General features: G+C 36.6%; 1 protein-coding gene and 1 non-coding gene across 2 annotated transcripts in view; both read left to right on the plus strand.

Annotated features, from left to right (window-relative positions):
• The window catches only part of Mctp1 (multiple C2 and transmembrane domain containing 1), a 481369-nt gene that overhangs the window by 370397 nt on the left and 95779 nt on the right, over window positions 1-15193 (plus strand). The window contains exon 20 of the mRNA XM_090331048.1: window positions 8619-8738. Coding sequence (XP_090187174.1) covers window positions 8619-8738 — 120 coding nt within the window. The remainder of the gene's footprint in view (window positions 1-8618; window positions 8739-15193) is intronic.
• On the plus strand, window positions 6937-7045 carry LOC150064211 (U6 spliceosomal RNA). Its single transcript, XR_016535352.1, has one exon. It is a non-coding gene; the product is annotated as a U6 spliceosomal RNA (small nuclear RNA).

Genomic DNA, 15193 nt, shown 5'->3' on the forward strand with positions numbered 1-15193 from the left:
TCTATAATTCTCATTCCAACAAGCACAATAGGACATATCTTGAACTGCACCACCTTTTATGGTCTTAGGCTTACTTTTTGAAATAATCACCTATGAGTCTGTATTTTTCTTCAGTAGTATATAAATTTAGAAAGAAGTATAAAATTCTGACCGTGAATAATTGAAGAGAATGAGCAAAGTTCCCAGGAGCTGATGGCTCCTTCCTGTGATCCTCTTGCCTCAGCAGGCTCAGGTGTGAGGATCATAGTACAAAGCCAGCCACAGCAGAAGGCACTATGAGATTCTTAGCACCAATCAACTAACAGAAAGCTAGAAGTGGAGTTCTTGCTCAAGTGATCGTGTGCCAACTTTGAACCAAAAAACTGAGTAAGAACAGGAGGCCTGAGTTCAAGACCCAGTACCAGAATGAAAAAAAGAAAAAAAAACAGATTGAGCAAAGTCATCCTTTGAATCAACTTTCTGATAATATTAAATTACCAATAAGAAACTGAAGAGCATCATGGGAGAATTTGACTTTTGTGGGTATCACATCTAAACCCATACTTGGCACCTGCTTAATAGCCTTTTGTTTAAAGAAAAATGCACTATGATTCTAGAAATGTATCATAATAGTATACTAAGAGAAAAAGTCTAGATTTTTTATTTTAAAAAATACTTGAAAGAGCATAAACTACTTGTGAACAGTCATATGTCAACATCCAGTGGCCCAAATAAAATATACCCATTCCTGACGAGTTATTTTTAGAAATGAGATTTTTATATGCAATCAAATACAACAACAAAAATCCTTGAAAAATTCTAGCACAACCCCCTCCATGTCAGTAGAGGGAAAGATTTTCTGAAAATGAAATGGCCTTCTTTTAGAACTCTGGAATCCTAAACTACAAGACATTTCAGGAATTATTTTGGCTGAAAATTCTATGAGAGACGTCTTTTTCATAATTTTTATTATAGTGGAAATGGGTTTTGTATTTCTAACAGTTTGACAAGAGCTAATTACAATGCACTCATCTGTTTTGTGGACTAATTTGAGCCATCGGGCATCAACACCACAGACATGCAGCAGTACTGCAAGTGATACGCATGCTTCCCTTGCTCCAAGAATTTGTACTTGCTATAAAAGAAAACAGATTTGGACAGCCCTGAAAAAGTTGGGTTTGGTTTGAAGAAAACATTTCAGAATTACATTAGAGCTGGCCTACAAGTGAACTAAAAATACCTGCTCATCTCAGTGGTCTTGGCCGTGGGCCTTTCCTTTTACTGTAAAAGTCAGGCTGTTTGAACAGTTGGAGTTCAGCTTGCTTGCTGTCTAAACTAGTGTTCTCTGATAAATTCTGTTACCATTGAAACACAAGCCCTGCTACATTTAAGAGAATGTTTAGAGGTGTGGAAAATAGCCAAAAGAAATGTATACTTAGTGCTCAAACCTTTAGGCTTCCTGTGTCGTAATGAGACCACTTAGATCTGTTAAGAAATGGGAGAAAGACATTCATCAGTAAACATTACACAGCAAGGGTAAAAGATGGAATAGAGTAAAGAAGGCTGTTAAAATCAGCTTAAGATGATTATTTGAATTGCAAAGAGAAATGTTCAGACATAGCTAGAGCTGCTAAACATAACTCTTGAAGTTTTTCCAGAACAGAGGGATTGGGGGAATGAGACCAGTGAAGGAGAAAATTAGAAAATTATAAGACAGAATGGGAGATGAAGCTTCAGAAGCTGGTAGGGTAGCTGAAATATATGATATTATTAGGTCTTAAATCTATTTATGAGGGTGAAAAATTTTAAGATGCTCTGCCTTTGGCTTTTTCCTTCTAAGACTGAAATGAAGATGTTAAATCTGGACAAAGAATAACCAACAGTAATTACAAGGTTATATCATGGAGGATAAAAAAGAAAGACCAGGAGTCAGTGCAGAAAGGATATTCATGATACATTGTATAAATCTAAATAAGCGAATTTGTGTGGAAATGACTTAAAATGACATTCCCATACTGGGTAGAGGGTACCCTCTTCACATCAGGAATCACTGAAAGTGATGATACATTTTTGCAGAGGCATTCTTATTAGGCCAGATAGAATGGAGTATACAAAGTCTGCAGGTCTAATTTTTAAAGTAACTTGTATCACAGATTTTCCTAACATGTGTTTGGCTTGCTAGATAGCTGGGTATCCTATTTTCTGGCACAGAATATAGAACAGAGGGAGTTTCCCTCCATGAGCAACTGAAGTGCCAGCTGTTGCCCTAAATATTGTACCTGTTCATGATGGGTATAGGTTTAAAGCCAAATTTCAAACTTAGGGAAAGTTTAACATTTTGTACATCTGAAAACATCAGTGTAAAATTTCTGCACACCTAGATATAGCATTTACATACACAAGAAGACAAATGGACCAAGAACCTATTTCAAACACAGTGACAGTAACAGATTTATTGCCTTAAAAGTTTAAACCATAACTTTATGTAATATTGGTTGGTACATCCTCGTGGCACTTCTACTATCCTTGGAAATATATAGAAATAGTCATTTAAATTAAAAGTTTCCTAAATAAACTACATTTAATAGAGTAGTAGTCTAAGAATTTGGAAGGCAAAAGAAATGTCAGAACCTTGCTTAATGGCTTGAATATCATGAAAAAGACAACGACTTTCATTGTCACTGGAGCATAAAGGGACAATGAACAATCACTAAAAATTATTTGAGGAACTACAACAAAGAAATACTTAAGACTCAGTTAAGGTGATAACACTCATTGAAGCCTGCCAATCTCTAAGATTCCATTTTCTCCAGGGTCCAACTGTTTCTGGAAGGGCCCCTGACTACCTCACTAGTATATATGAAGAACATTTCATGCTTTCACTATTTCTAGGTAAGAAATAAAAGTTCTAGTTCTCAATTTGTTTTAAGTTTTAGACTCACTAAATATTAACCATCTTTTCATGGGCCAACCATATCAGTCCCCACTAGATGTCCACATTGGATCATGTAAGACAGTGCACACATGTTGATCTGAATTCTGAAGGATGATTTTGCATGCAGCCTGGTTTTCAGGAATCCAAACTTGGATTAATAATAAAACTATTGAAAATTTTAAAACATCAGCCCTGTTTGGTACCCAGAGCGAAAATGACAAACCACAAGACAAAGGACTGGTTTCTAATGAAAGAGGCCTCCCTAGGAACTCAAGGCTTCCATAAGCATTTGTCAGTTTCATTCAATATCCAAACTTTGACTAGCATTAATCTCACAATTTTGTCAGTTATTGATGTATAGTTGACATGATGCTCATGATTGGCGTATATGCTGGCTTCCCATTTGGGGAGTTGTCAGTTCTCATAGCAAAACTAGATCCTTTCATTCTGACTTGGATGAAAATGGCACAAAATACCAGTACAACTTGAAACTGAAAAGAAATCTAAGTAAATACATAAATAACCCCCCAAGTCTTAGGGATGGCAGGTTTTGTTGATACATTCGCTCCATCAAGAAAAGCAGTATGCATTATCACCCAGAGTACTTTGGTTCCTTTTATTATAGCATTTCCTAAGTAGGTATTTCCATGGATTGTAGGAAGCAGATCTTCCTTACTGTCCTACCTTGTGGCACTTGATGCTTTGATGCTTTTTTAAAGCTATGCTTTAAAAAAAATCTCTAGTACATGAAGACACAACAAACTCTACTGACCTTGACAACTAGTTGAGACTAGTCGAGAGGGTAATTTTTATTCTGGTGGTGAGAGAAAAGAATTTCTCTACACAGGCCTCTTTTGAGCACGCCAAGGTTCTTCTCTGATCCATATGGCATGATGATGGGAAACAGTAAAAGAGGTTCTGTGGGCCCAGAGGAGTAAAAAAAATCCCTACTCTTCAAGTTAGACAATTGAAAACACACACACACACACACACACACACACACACACTCACACTCACACACGCGTGCACACACACACTATCTCCCAAAAGCAATACATCATGTTATAAACTGAATTAACCACCCTGGAGAGTATTGTTGTTCCAGGCACTAACCAGACTCCCTCTGTATTATCTGCTAACCCTGGATACATGGATACAGTGGAAGAAGCTTCAGTTGAACCAAGTAGAATAAAGAAAATCCTCAACATGGGTGGAGATCCTATCTGGCTATTTCAATTAAGGCAAAAACTACCCTCACTTCGCAGCAGGTTTCGTTTTGAAGACTGATGTCTTCCAGGAGACTGAGCACAACATTTCGCCTCCAGTTTTCCTTTAGGTTGAAAGAAATATTAAACATTACTAGGTAGAGAGACCATCTAGTACAAATGCTTGGTGTGAATTTTTTTCTCTACTACTGCTCTCTTCTCAATCCCTAAACCATGCTTTCCTTTTAGAAACATATCTAGTCTTATGTATATATACAGAGGTTTATTCTCTAAGTTAATTATAACAATTGTGATAACTGTTCTATTATAATCCTGGGAAACTAGCTGTGTTTCTCAAAGAGGAGTACTGTTAGTATTTTGGGGAGGAAAGTTTCTCATAGGCTTAGAATGTATGTACTATGGTTTTCACAGCGATCCACATGCTATGACCAGCCATCTAAATCCTGGTAGATGGGCCATCATTTTTCCACCTTAAGCACTGTGTCTACTGAATTGTCTCTACTTGTTTCCATATATCTACTGGGAAGGAAGTAGCAGCAGAGCACCTAAAGAAAATCACCCTTCCTTTTTGCCCTCCCTTCCTTCCCTCCTTCCTTCTTCATCTTTCTTTGCTTTCTCCTTTCTCCCCTCCTTCCTTCCCTCCATTTTTTGTCCCCTCTAGTGCCAAAATGGATCAAATAAGGGAACTGATGGATTAATACATTGGCTTTCATTGGATTATTTTCCCCACTGGATTTTTGAATGTACTCTTCAATCACATTCTTAATCCAAAAGTTTTATCTCTTTTTCTATTCTTTCTTATTAAAGCTTTCTTTAAAAAGAAACCCAAATGTCTTAGGTGTCATTCCATGTTCATTCCCTAGTTTTCTTGTTGGAGCCCAGTCTTATTGGGAGAGGTGAAATAGTTTTCCTTTTTAGTATTCATTATCATAGCTACTTTTTATATATTGCAAAGGACCTTGAAGGTCTTTTTCATTTTACATCATTGCCTTAAAAAATATATCCTCTGTATTTATCTTTCTAAATTGAAGCTTCTCTCTTGTCAGGGAGAAGTCTCATACAAAATGTTCTGTTAGGGCCAAACATCTTTTTGGTGAATTCTTGTGAGCATACATGCACTTTGGATTCATTTTCTTCTTCTATTTTACCTAAACTAGATATTACTGAAGGATGAAACAGAGAAACACTAGGGGGTTCAGGCTGGGTGAAAAATGGGTTAATACTGTGAAGGCCTGAGTGTAACTGTATGTTAAGTTCAAGAAATTAAAAAAATGAATTGAAATTAGGAAGGAAAAAGATTTTCTAAAAGGACCCTGAAATAATTAATTGTTTTGTAGGAGATGGCCTTTCCATGTAGGCAGCAAATTTTTTTCTGAAGAGACAGTCAAATAGAGAATCTCATCTCTTAATTAGAAAGAAAAATACTCATCAAACACATCTCATCACTGGAGAGCTAATGATCCACAGCTGTTAGTCTGAAAGGGCAGGCTTTTTTTCCCGAACAGTAGGAAGTGTTAATCATTTTGGATGAGATTTCTTTTGAAAATATACTGTAGTTTGCAAAAGAATAGGATATTCAATATTCCAACTTAAATGATTTTTTTGAAGTGGACTCCCCCTGGGAGACGGTCTCATGTGGCTCAGAATGATCATTGAATTTAGGCATCTTCCAGGACACTTCAATGAGAGCATCAATTGATGGGGTGATGTGAATGACTGGATCCTGTCTGAGACTTTTAAGCACCCCAAGCTCAAAGAAATAAAAACCACCTATGTCTTGTACTTCCTAAGAAATGGTATTGCTATAAAAATCTTAATGGTTTAAAACAGTCACTTAACTTTTAGGTAATTTGCCTTATTTAAGATGATTGAAAGTCTTATATCACCTTCACTTAAGTTCTGAGTAAGAAAAAGAATTTTGTTTGTTTAATATCTATTTGAAAAACCAAAGCACTTTTTATCCTCTTGGCTAACCTAAACATTCTGGACAGAAGAAAACTCTCTTTAATTGAGACCTTGTGAGTAACCAGCTTTTGGTTATTCAGAACCTTGCAACAGAGTAAGAAGGAAGAATGGCATGGATGCCATAAGCCTCATTTCCACCATTAGTGCTTGAACTCCTTGTCATTCTAAACCTCTGGCATACCACCTAAAAAGTGTCCTTCTCTCCCATTATGTGAACGCAAAAGTAATCATCTCACAGCAAAGGACAGAATAGAAGAAATAGACACAGAAAATCTGCAATCAGTCCAAGTACTGATATCAAACATCTAGTGTCATTTTCTACATAATGAATACCTTCAAAGCACCAAATGTCACTATGAATTTTTCATTCTAGAGGTAGTGAAGTTTTTTAAAAAGCACTGTATTATGAATCAAATTTGACTCTGCAACTCAGTAAAGGGTAGCTTTGGACAAATCTCAGCTCCTATGCCTTAGTTTCCTCATTTGTTAAAAAAAAATGAAGTGGGTGCGATGGCTCACACCTGTAATCCTAGCTACTGAGGAGGCTGAGATCTGAGGATCACAGTTCAAAGCCAACCTGGGTACTAAAAATTCTGTGAGACTCTAATCTTCAAATAATCACCAGAAAACCAGAAGTGGCACCATGGCCACGATCATCACTAATATAAAATTCAAATGGGAAATATTTTCACTTTTACATATTGCAAAAATTATAACTTTTTTCAGAAACTTGAATGTATTTCTGTCCAAAATTATTTTTTGTTTTAATGAACCATTACTGTGTCCTTTGGTATCCATTTAGAATAATGAATATCAGAAAATACAGTAAAATCGCTCACTTTGGCAGCACATAAACTAAAATTGGAATGATACAGAGAGAAGATTAGCATGGCCCCTGCACAAGAATGACACACAAATTTGTGAAGCATTCCATATTCAAAAAAAAAGAAAGAAAATACAGTAAAATACAGATTTCTCAAATTATAATGTTAAAAAAATCAAATGATGCAATAATGTCCTGAAGCCATTTTAGGAGAATGGGATGTTAGAGATGATCAAGTAGACCTCAGTCTAGAAAGAAAACACTGAGGCTAGGTGACTATCTAAAGCCCAGAGCTAAATCTTGTGTCCCTTGTGATACTCCACACTGTGAATTTCTCTGCTCAAGTAGAGTCTGGGCTGGGTGGAGATAGTTTCTAAGAAGGTAGACAACCAACACTGCTATGCTTGACATAATTAATCTTAGGACCCTACTCTCCTGACCTGTCAAATGTAAGAGACTTACATTCCCCTATCTAGTTGTCAGAAATTCCCAGTTAAGTTGCTATTTATCTAAATCTTAGTGGGCTGATAACTTTCCAGATTTCCAGATTAGATTCTGAGGATCCTGGTCAATAATTAAATTTCAATAGCATTGGTATCATAATAAATTTGGGGAGGGTTGGTTGTTGTTTTGTTCATATCTTATTGGCTACTAGTAATAATACAGTAATGTAGTTAAACTACATTTAACTATTTAGTCACCACAACTGTGAAGTGATACTTCCATTGTTCCCATCATCTAGAGGAAGCGATTAAATACAGGAGATTGTAGAAAGGTTACTACTAGAGTCATGTGCAGAATCCAGATCTTATTCCACCTGCTTTAAAATTATCTTAACCTGATAACAGAAGCCACAGACCCAAGGAAACTAGATTATCAGTCCAATATTAAGTCTAGTGGTATATGTGGGGAGGATGGGTCATATTTTACATCTTAAGTTCTATTGTTCTACCATGCAAATGCCTTTAGAATGGTTCTATCTGCTAACCTGTGCTCCTAGACTGACATTTATGTTTAACCATAGAAATAGTTTATATACTTAGAGGAATAAATGATGTTCAAAACTAATACAGATAGGCATTTTACATCTTTCTTTGATAAAATTATACTTTGTGTTGCTGGATACAAGACAGACTTTTTTTTAATATACTTATTGGTGGCAATGCTGTTTTCTTTTTGTCTTCATAATGTGAAATCTTTGGGACTCTCTGCTGTAGTCTTAGCATTTTTGTCTGCCTATTGTAACATGTATTATTGTGTTGTCCAAATGAGATTAAAAGAAGGAAGTCCTTGATGTTAAATAGTGATTCATTCTTTGTCATTAAGGCAGAGAGCCCAGGCTGTTCTGACAATGCAAGGGAAGCACATTTTGTTACCTTTAAGAAAATTATCTAACCTAACAATAATTGTACTGGAGGAGAAAAATTTAAATTACCTCTCTGACAATGTAATGATAGCAGGGTTTTCTTCCTTCATAGAAATTAAATAAAATAAAAATCTTAACATTAGTTTCCAAGGGTCAGTTGTGCTTTTAGGAAGATACTTAAATTCTCAAGAATTTGTTTTCAGGATAAATCTTTCAGATTTGAAACATTTAGTTTTGGGGATTTTAAAGTAAAGTAAGAATAAGAGAACATGTCTAATGAAATTCAAAGTTGACTCATCTCTTTCTCTTTCCTCTCTCTTCTAGCTCTTTCTCTTTGTTGTTTGGAACTTCGAGCTCTACATGATACCACTGGTTTTGTTGCTACTATTGACATGGAACTACTTCTTGATAATATCAGGAAAAGATAATAGGCAAAGAGATACAGTAAGTCTCTACTTTCTTAATTGTGTATGTTTTTGTACTTATTTCTAGTCTGTCTGACAAGATCAACCTTGAATTTGGTTTTACAGACCAGAGATTCAGTCTATGAGTACTCAAGTTTGGAAGAAAGTTTTACCAGGAGTTCTTTGGTCTTACTGCAACAGAAAGTATTCATTATTTCTGACATCATCACTCTTGGTAGGAAATAAAACAGGAAGTACACCAAGAAATGAGCTATTTTTTCAATCATAAAGACTGTTATTTCAAATAGTTGAATCTTTTATTTTTTTTAGATTTGTTCTGTGCCTCAACAAATCCTGAAATAAGATATACTGTTACAAGATTATTAACAGACTAAATGAATGTATTTTACTTAAGACAATTCTCTGTAAATTACCATTGGAAGGAAGCAAGAGGCTATGGTTGTCGCCTGCAGAAGAATATTAAAATACCTTAACTCAATAAATATTTGCTGACCAACAGACAAAATGCCCTCTCTGGCATTTTTGAAAGTCTTTAAAATGTGCAAGACAACCTTCTGTCTCACAAAAAGAATTTTATTTTACACTAGAAAGTGGACCTAGCACACTATAATCACTTTTGCTATTCTTCTGCCAGGTTGTGTTTCCCTTAGATTATTTCTATATCCCTAGCAAACATACTTCCAAAGGCTTTCCCATATATAAATAAATGAAAATAAGGATTTCTTTTCTAAACATGACATTTCCAATTGGATAACTTGATGAACAACTGTTAAAAAAATTAAAAACATTTCAAACATAAGAATCTACTTAATTGCTATATGTCTTAGATTCATCAGATTCTTTCTTTTTAAAAATATATTTTATTATATTTAAGCATTTGTACAAAGAGTTGCCATGCAACAAAGAAGGATATAAATACAATGTGTGACCTCCCTAGGAGCATTCTCATCCAACCCTCCCCACCCACCCCTTCCCTCACTAGTCTTCATTTTGTAGGATAGGTCTTAATTTTTTTTTTTTGCCATTTAACAAACCAGTTTCTGTATACAATGCATCTTTATCTGTGTTATCCCTTCAACATGCTCACCCTCCTACCACCCATTTCTTCAAAATAATTTTCTTAGTCATCAAAAAAAAGAAAATGCTGATGCCTGCCCAACAAAGATTTGCCAACAACTCTCCCTCCCTCCCCTCTCTACCACTTCCCCTCCCCCTCTTTCCTTCCTTCCCCTATGTCTCCCTTCCTCCCTCTCCCCTCTCTTTCTCTCCCGAACTTAAAGCTTAAAGGAAGAAATCCTGTTGTTTTTATTAACAACTTTCTCTTGCATGCACTTTGCAAATTAGAAGTGTTCAAAACATTTTTTGGAAACTATAGCAAATCACATACCAGATTACTACGAGATTTTAATGGTTAGTCAGTATCAATAGAGGTTATTATCATTGGCAAAGATTTTATGGATATATAGTTTGTTGCACACTGAAAACCAAACCCCTAAATACCTTAAGCATTGGTGTTACAGGGACTAATAGGTACTTCTGTCCATTAATGCAGAATATCTCTGTAAGAAAATAGAGCTCTTGAAAGTGAAGCTGTGGTTCTAGTGGTAGGGGTGCCAGCCCTCAACAAAATAAAAGCTCATAGACAGTACCCAGGTACTGACTTCAAGCCTGGTACCAGCACCAAAACAAATAAACAAATAATAGTGTGTGTGTGTGTGTGTGTGTGTGTGTGTGTGTGCGTGTGTGTGTGTGCACGTGTGCATATATATAATGTTCAGCCACTCTGCCAACAGTATACTAGAATCTATGTCCCATTCATGTGGCTAACTGGAATAAGAGTCTCATGGATGTTCCTGTCTAGGCTGGCAGACTTTCCTCCCTAGGCTGGCTTTCAACTTTCTGAGTATCTAGGATCACAGAGGAGAGCCACCAGCACCCAGCTCCTCAGCAGGGTTTTCAAGTTTGTTAACATGAAAGAGTTACTAGAAGGGGCTGGGAGCATGCCCCAGTGGTAGAGTGCTTACCTAGCATGCACAAAACCCTAGGTCCAATTCCTTTGTACCACATACACAGAAAAAGCTGGAAGTGGTGCTGTGGCTCAAGTGGTAGAGCGGACAGTGCCCTGGCCCTAAGTTCAAGCCCCAGAACTGGCAAAAAAAAAAAAAAAAACAAAAAAAAACTAAGTTACTGGAAGAATGAATGAAGTCCTTGGCTATAACATACACACTTGATAAATATAATGGATGACAAATACACACTTATTGCCATATCCTGGAAGATGTATGACTAATCCAATAAGATAAATTGGTCTTTTAATAATGTTACATTTCCATGCTTATGACTCATATTTGGATTTACCCTTGAAGTCTAAACCATTTGCTTCCGTATGCCACAATCACCTCTGTGCTACTCACCTCCATGATAGACTAAGTGAGGTGGCTATGAGTCCCACCAGGATATCAGGATACATCCCCATTGATTGGAGATGTACAGGTTATGGCTGCCCTGCCAGTCCCGGGAAGGTATCAACACCCAGAATGAGGTGGCTTGCATGGGAAACACATTTCACATCTCTCTGGACAAATACAAATAGGATAAATGCAATATAAACATTATTAATTTCAAAGGTATTTTATCATGTTGGATTTTATGAGACAGAGTCTTTCTTACTGTGTAGCCCAGCTTGGCCTTGAACCCACAATCCTGCCTCAGTCTCCCAAGAGCAAGGATTACAGAAGTCAGTCATCATGCCTGGCTAAAATGACATTTGTTGTTATTGTTTAAAGATAGAGGCTTTTGTTTAATCAGATAGTAGGGGATTTGATTGAATTGCTACATTCTTAAAAGAAAATAGGGCTCTTTCAGCCAATTACTTTCTTGTCCCATTTATTGCGAGATTTGTGCGAGAAGAATATGTTTCATTCAGTTGTCTTGAGACAAATTTACAAACAAGATTATTTGCAAATAAGAAAAAGTAGTCATTTTGTTTTAGCTTTGTAATTCTTTGAGGGAATATATCTTCAATATTTAGTCAACAATTTGAGAATTTTTAGTGAAAAATTCTGAAAGCATAGAATTTGCTTCTTGTCTGATAGTATAGCTGTCCTGGCTATAAAAGTCCACTTTTAAAGTGGAGCTTAAAATATATAATATATTCTTGATTAAATCTTTCTATTGCCTCATCAAATGAACTTTAAAATTTTCAAGCACTTTATAGGCTTGTAGAAAAATTGAATAATGTATAATTAAAATTATAAAACATAAATTTTCGTCGGCCATTTTTTTCACAAAACACAACCAGTGCTTTTTCCTTAGTCACATGTCTTCTAACAGACACTTCCTTTTAGCCCTGGAGAACATTTTCTCTCCCAGTACAGCCCACTGTGCTACATTCTATAGTCTAACTCTTATAGAATGCCAACTCCACTCCATAACTCCCAGTAATTGCCTTCTATTTGCCCCAAACACACATATCCACATATTCTGTTCTTCCCAGGCACCAGAGCAGAAATCACAACGCTTCATTCAGCTTCTCATTCACTGGCTCAGTTGAGACCTTACGTAACTCCTAAATCCAATTTGTCTAATTATGTGTTTTCTGGCATACCCAGCTGTGCATTTGAACTGGTTGCTCCTTTTCAAAAGAAACCTGGATTATACTTTGCTGGTTGCAGATTGTGAGCGTGTGCATGTGTGTGTGTGTGTGTGTGTGCGTGTGTGTGTGTGTGTGTGTGTGTAAATTAAGGGAAAATGTTGTAGGGGTAACTGTGTTGTGACTAAGTGACTCTTCTGCTTAATACATAGCCCTGGAAGAAAGATAATTTACCTTAAGCCCTTACTGGTATCTCCAAAACTATACAGAATCTTTTGGCATGTATAAAGCTTTACAAAATCTCTGGGGTACATTAATCATGCAACAGCCAACAAGCAAAATCAGAGAAACTTTGTTTTAGGAAAGAAAAAGAGAATAACAGAGGTAGGTTGCCTGGTGTGGGAGAGGGGAGGGGAGCTGTCCATTCAGCTGAGAAAATTGATTAGGATGAAAACTATTATAAAAGAAATGTAAATGACCTTCAGGACTACAGAAAAGAGATAAATGGAAATAGTAGTGGTCCTGTCATACTGACATTGGAAAGGGAAAGCAAATATCCACTGTGGAAGATGAAATGTAGGTGAAGATCTGTCTTGGATGTACTGATTGATAGCTGAGATTAATAGGAGAGGGACGAGGGGAGAGTGTTTGTTAAGGAAAGCCTTGTCTGACTTGGAGATTCTTAAGGCTTCAGGAACCTTTACCCTCTACCTACTATGGTGACTCTTAATGAGAAAAACAAAAATAATCCTTCCCAAATACATTTTTGGGTTTTACTTTTTTTTTTTGCATTTCATGACAGGAATGTGTTAAGGATAGAATAAGGAGGCACAGCTGTTTATGAGGCTGAAATGTAGACTCAAAGGAGCTCCTGAGGAATAAGTGTGGTTAGAAATGTCATTTGACCTCCACTGTTAGACTTGTTAAAAATAAGAAATCCTAGGGAAAAAAATAAGAAATCCTAGGCCTGAATCTACCTAGTCTGGGACCACGTCATTAACATTTCTAGCATGAGGATTGTTAGATTTTTCCAGAGGAACCTGTTTAATGCATGTTTTATTCAGAGATGTCCCAGACTTGAAAGGGATATAGATAGAAATGTCATCCTTCTCTTGGTTTCACCTGTCACTCCAAAATCTGAGGAAAATTCTCTCATGAACTCCCTATTAGGGTGATACCAACTACCCAGGTTACACACACTGAAAGACAAAAATATCTTAGGTTGAAGGGTAGAGACCCAAGAATTGAGATCCATTTAATTACTGAACGCTTATTGAACCCAGGTGCGCGGTGAAGTACTTATTGTTCATCGTATCAGCTTCTCTCTGGAGAGAAAAGGCCACTTGTGTTGCCCAGCCAGTGGATCGAGTCCTTCTATGCCAGCTGACCCCTGGCCCTTTCATCTGTGGCAATTAAGGGAACACACTTACATGAAGAAAAAATTAAAAAGCTTCATGAATCTGGTCTTAGCAAGAGGGACCCCAACTTTCTCAGAGGAAGGAAATGGGTGAGCAGACAAAGCAGGATTCAATTGCACTCGCTGTGGGCCTCACAACCTAGGGATAAACTTTCCCAGGAAGCCATAGTCTATAGTTAGTGCTGCTGCATCAGTTACAGCTCCTCTTGGGGCTTTATTTTGCTATATCCCATCTTTCCCTGGGCAAGTTTTACCCATAAATGACAAAAAGGGAAAAGAAAGTAACATTAACTCTATCTTACAAGTAAGATCTTACTCAGCAGATTGTATGTATCTGGTAGCTTGCTAAGCCTCTCAGAGACATCTTATGATCCTTTACAGTAAAATGATTCTAAATAGTGTTATCTTCATTTTATAAATGAAGGAAGTCAAAATGAAAAAGGATAAACTGAATTACATAGGGAAAGTGTGTTATAATCTCTAAATTTGTCCCTTCTTGAACCTCAGACTATTTCTGTCCTTTTAATTTAATTTTATTGTCAGGGTGATGTAGAGGAGTTACAGTTATATTCATAAGGTAGTAAGTACATTACTTCTGAACATTGTTACCCCCTCCGATGTTTTTCTCCCACTTCCTTTTCCCCCCAAGCCCCCTAAAACTGTAAAGTTCATTTCCAGCATATAGTCTTGTGATTATCACTGTACCTCTAACTATTTATATAGTACACGCCTGAAGTGTTTTTCCTACTAGGACACTTTCTTACACAAGTTCCTTCCAGGGTACTCACAGGTTTTTTCAGAAATAGTGCTCAACATCCATCCCAGCCTGGACATCCCATCAAATGCAAAGGCATTTATGGCTTGGAGCATGACCTTCCATTCACCCAGTTGAGCATGAAAAGGGTTAATTGAAGCTGAGGCTTTTTTGCATGAGTGAAGAAAGTCTGAATTTTGTTAACACAGAGAAATTTTTCAAGCTGGGTTTTTAAATTATGCTTTAAAAGAACATTTATTCCTACTATCATGAGATACCTCCTACACAACAATCTCAGTTGTCTAATCAATGGTGGCATTAAAAGACTGAAGAGTGGAGCAGATCGATGAAATCACTCTCTGACTCATGATATGACTATGACACAAATTGAGACAAAGTCTGCCTTGCAGAAACGCTCTAGTAAACACTGAAATATTTAGTTAGTTCCCTTTGATGACAAAGCACTCTGTTCTTATTTTCCCCTTTAGAATAAAACTGAATATTGTTTCTGGTTGGGCTTGGTCCAATTACACATAGAACACTCATCCTTAGAAATGAAGATTATAAAGAAAAAAATTCCTTACATCATAAATACTGTTGTTGGAAAATTCAGAAATATCTACCAAACATCTGGTGTTTGACCTGAATCCCTGTCAATCAAATGCACTATTTTTTTCAGTCACTGCTCTATATTACAAAGCAAACCACAAT

Source organism: Megascapheus bottae, chromosome 4, assembly GCF_031878675.1.
Source record: "Megascapheus bottae isolate mThoBot1 chromosome 4, mThoBot2.hap1, whole genome shotgun sequence".
NCBI lineage: Eukaryota > Metazoa > Chordata > Mammalia > Rodentia > Geomyidae > Megascapheus > Megascapheus bottae.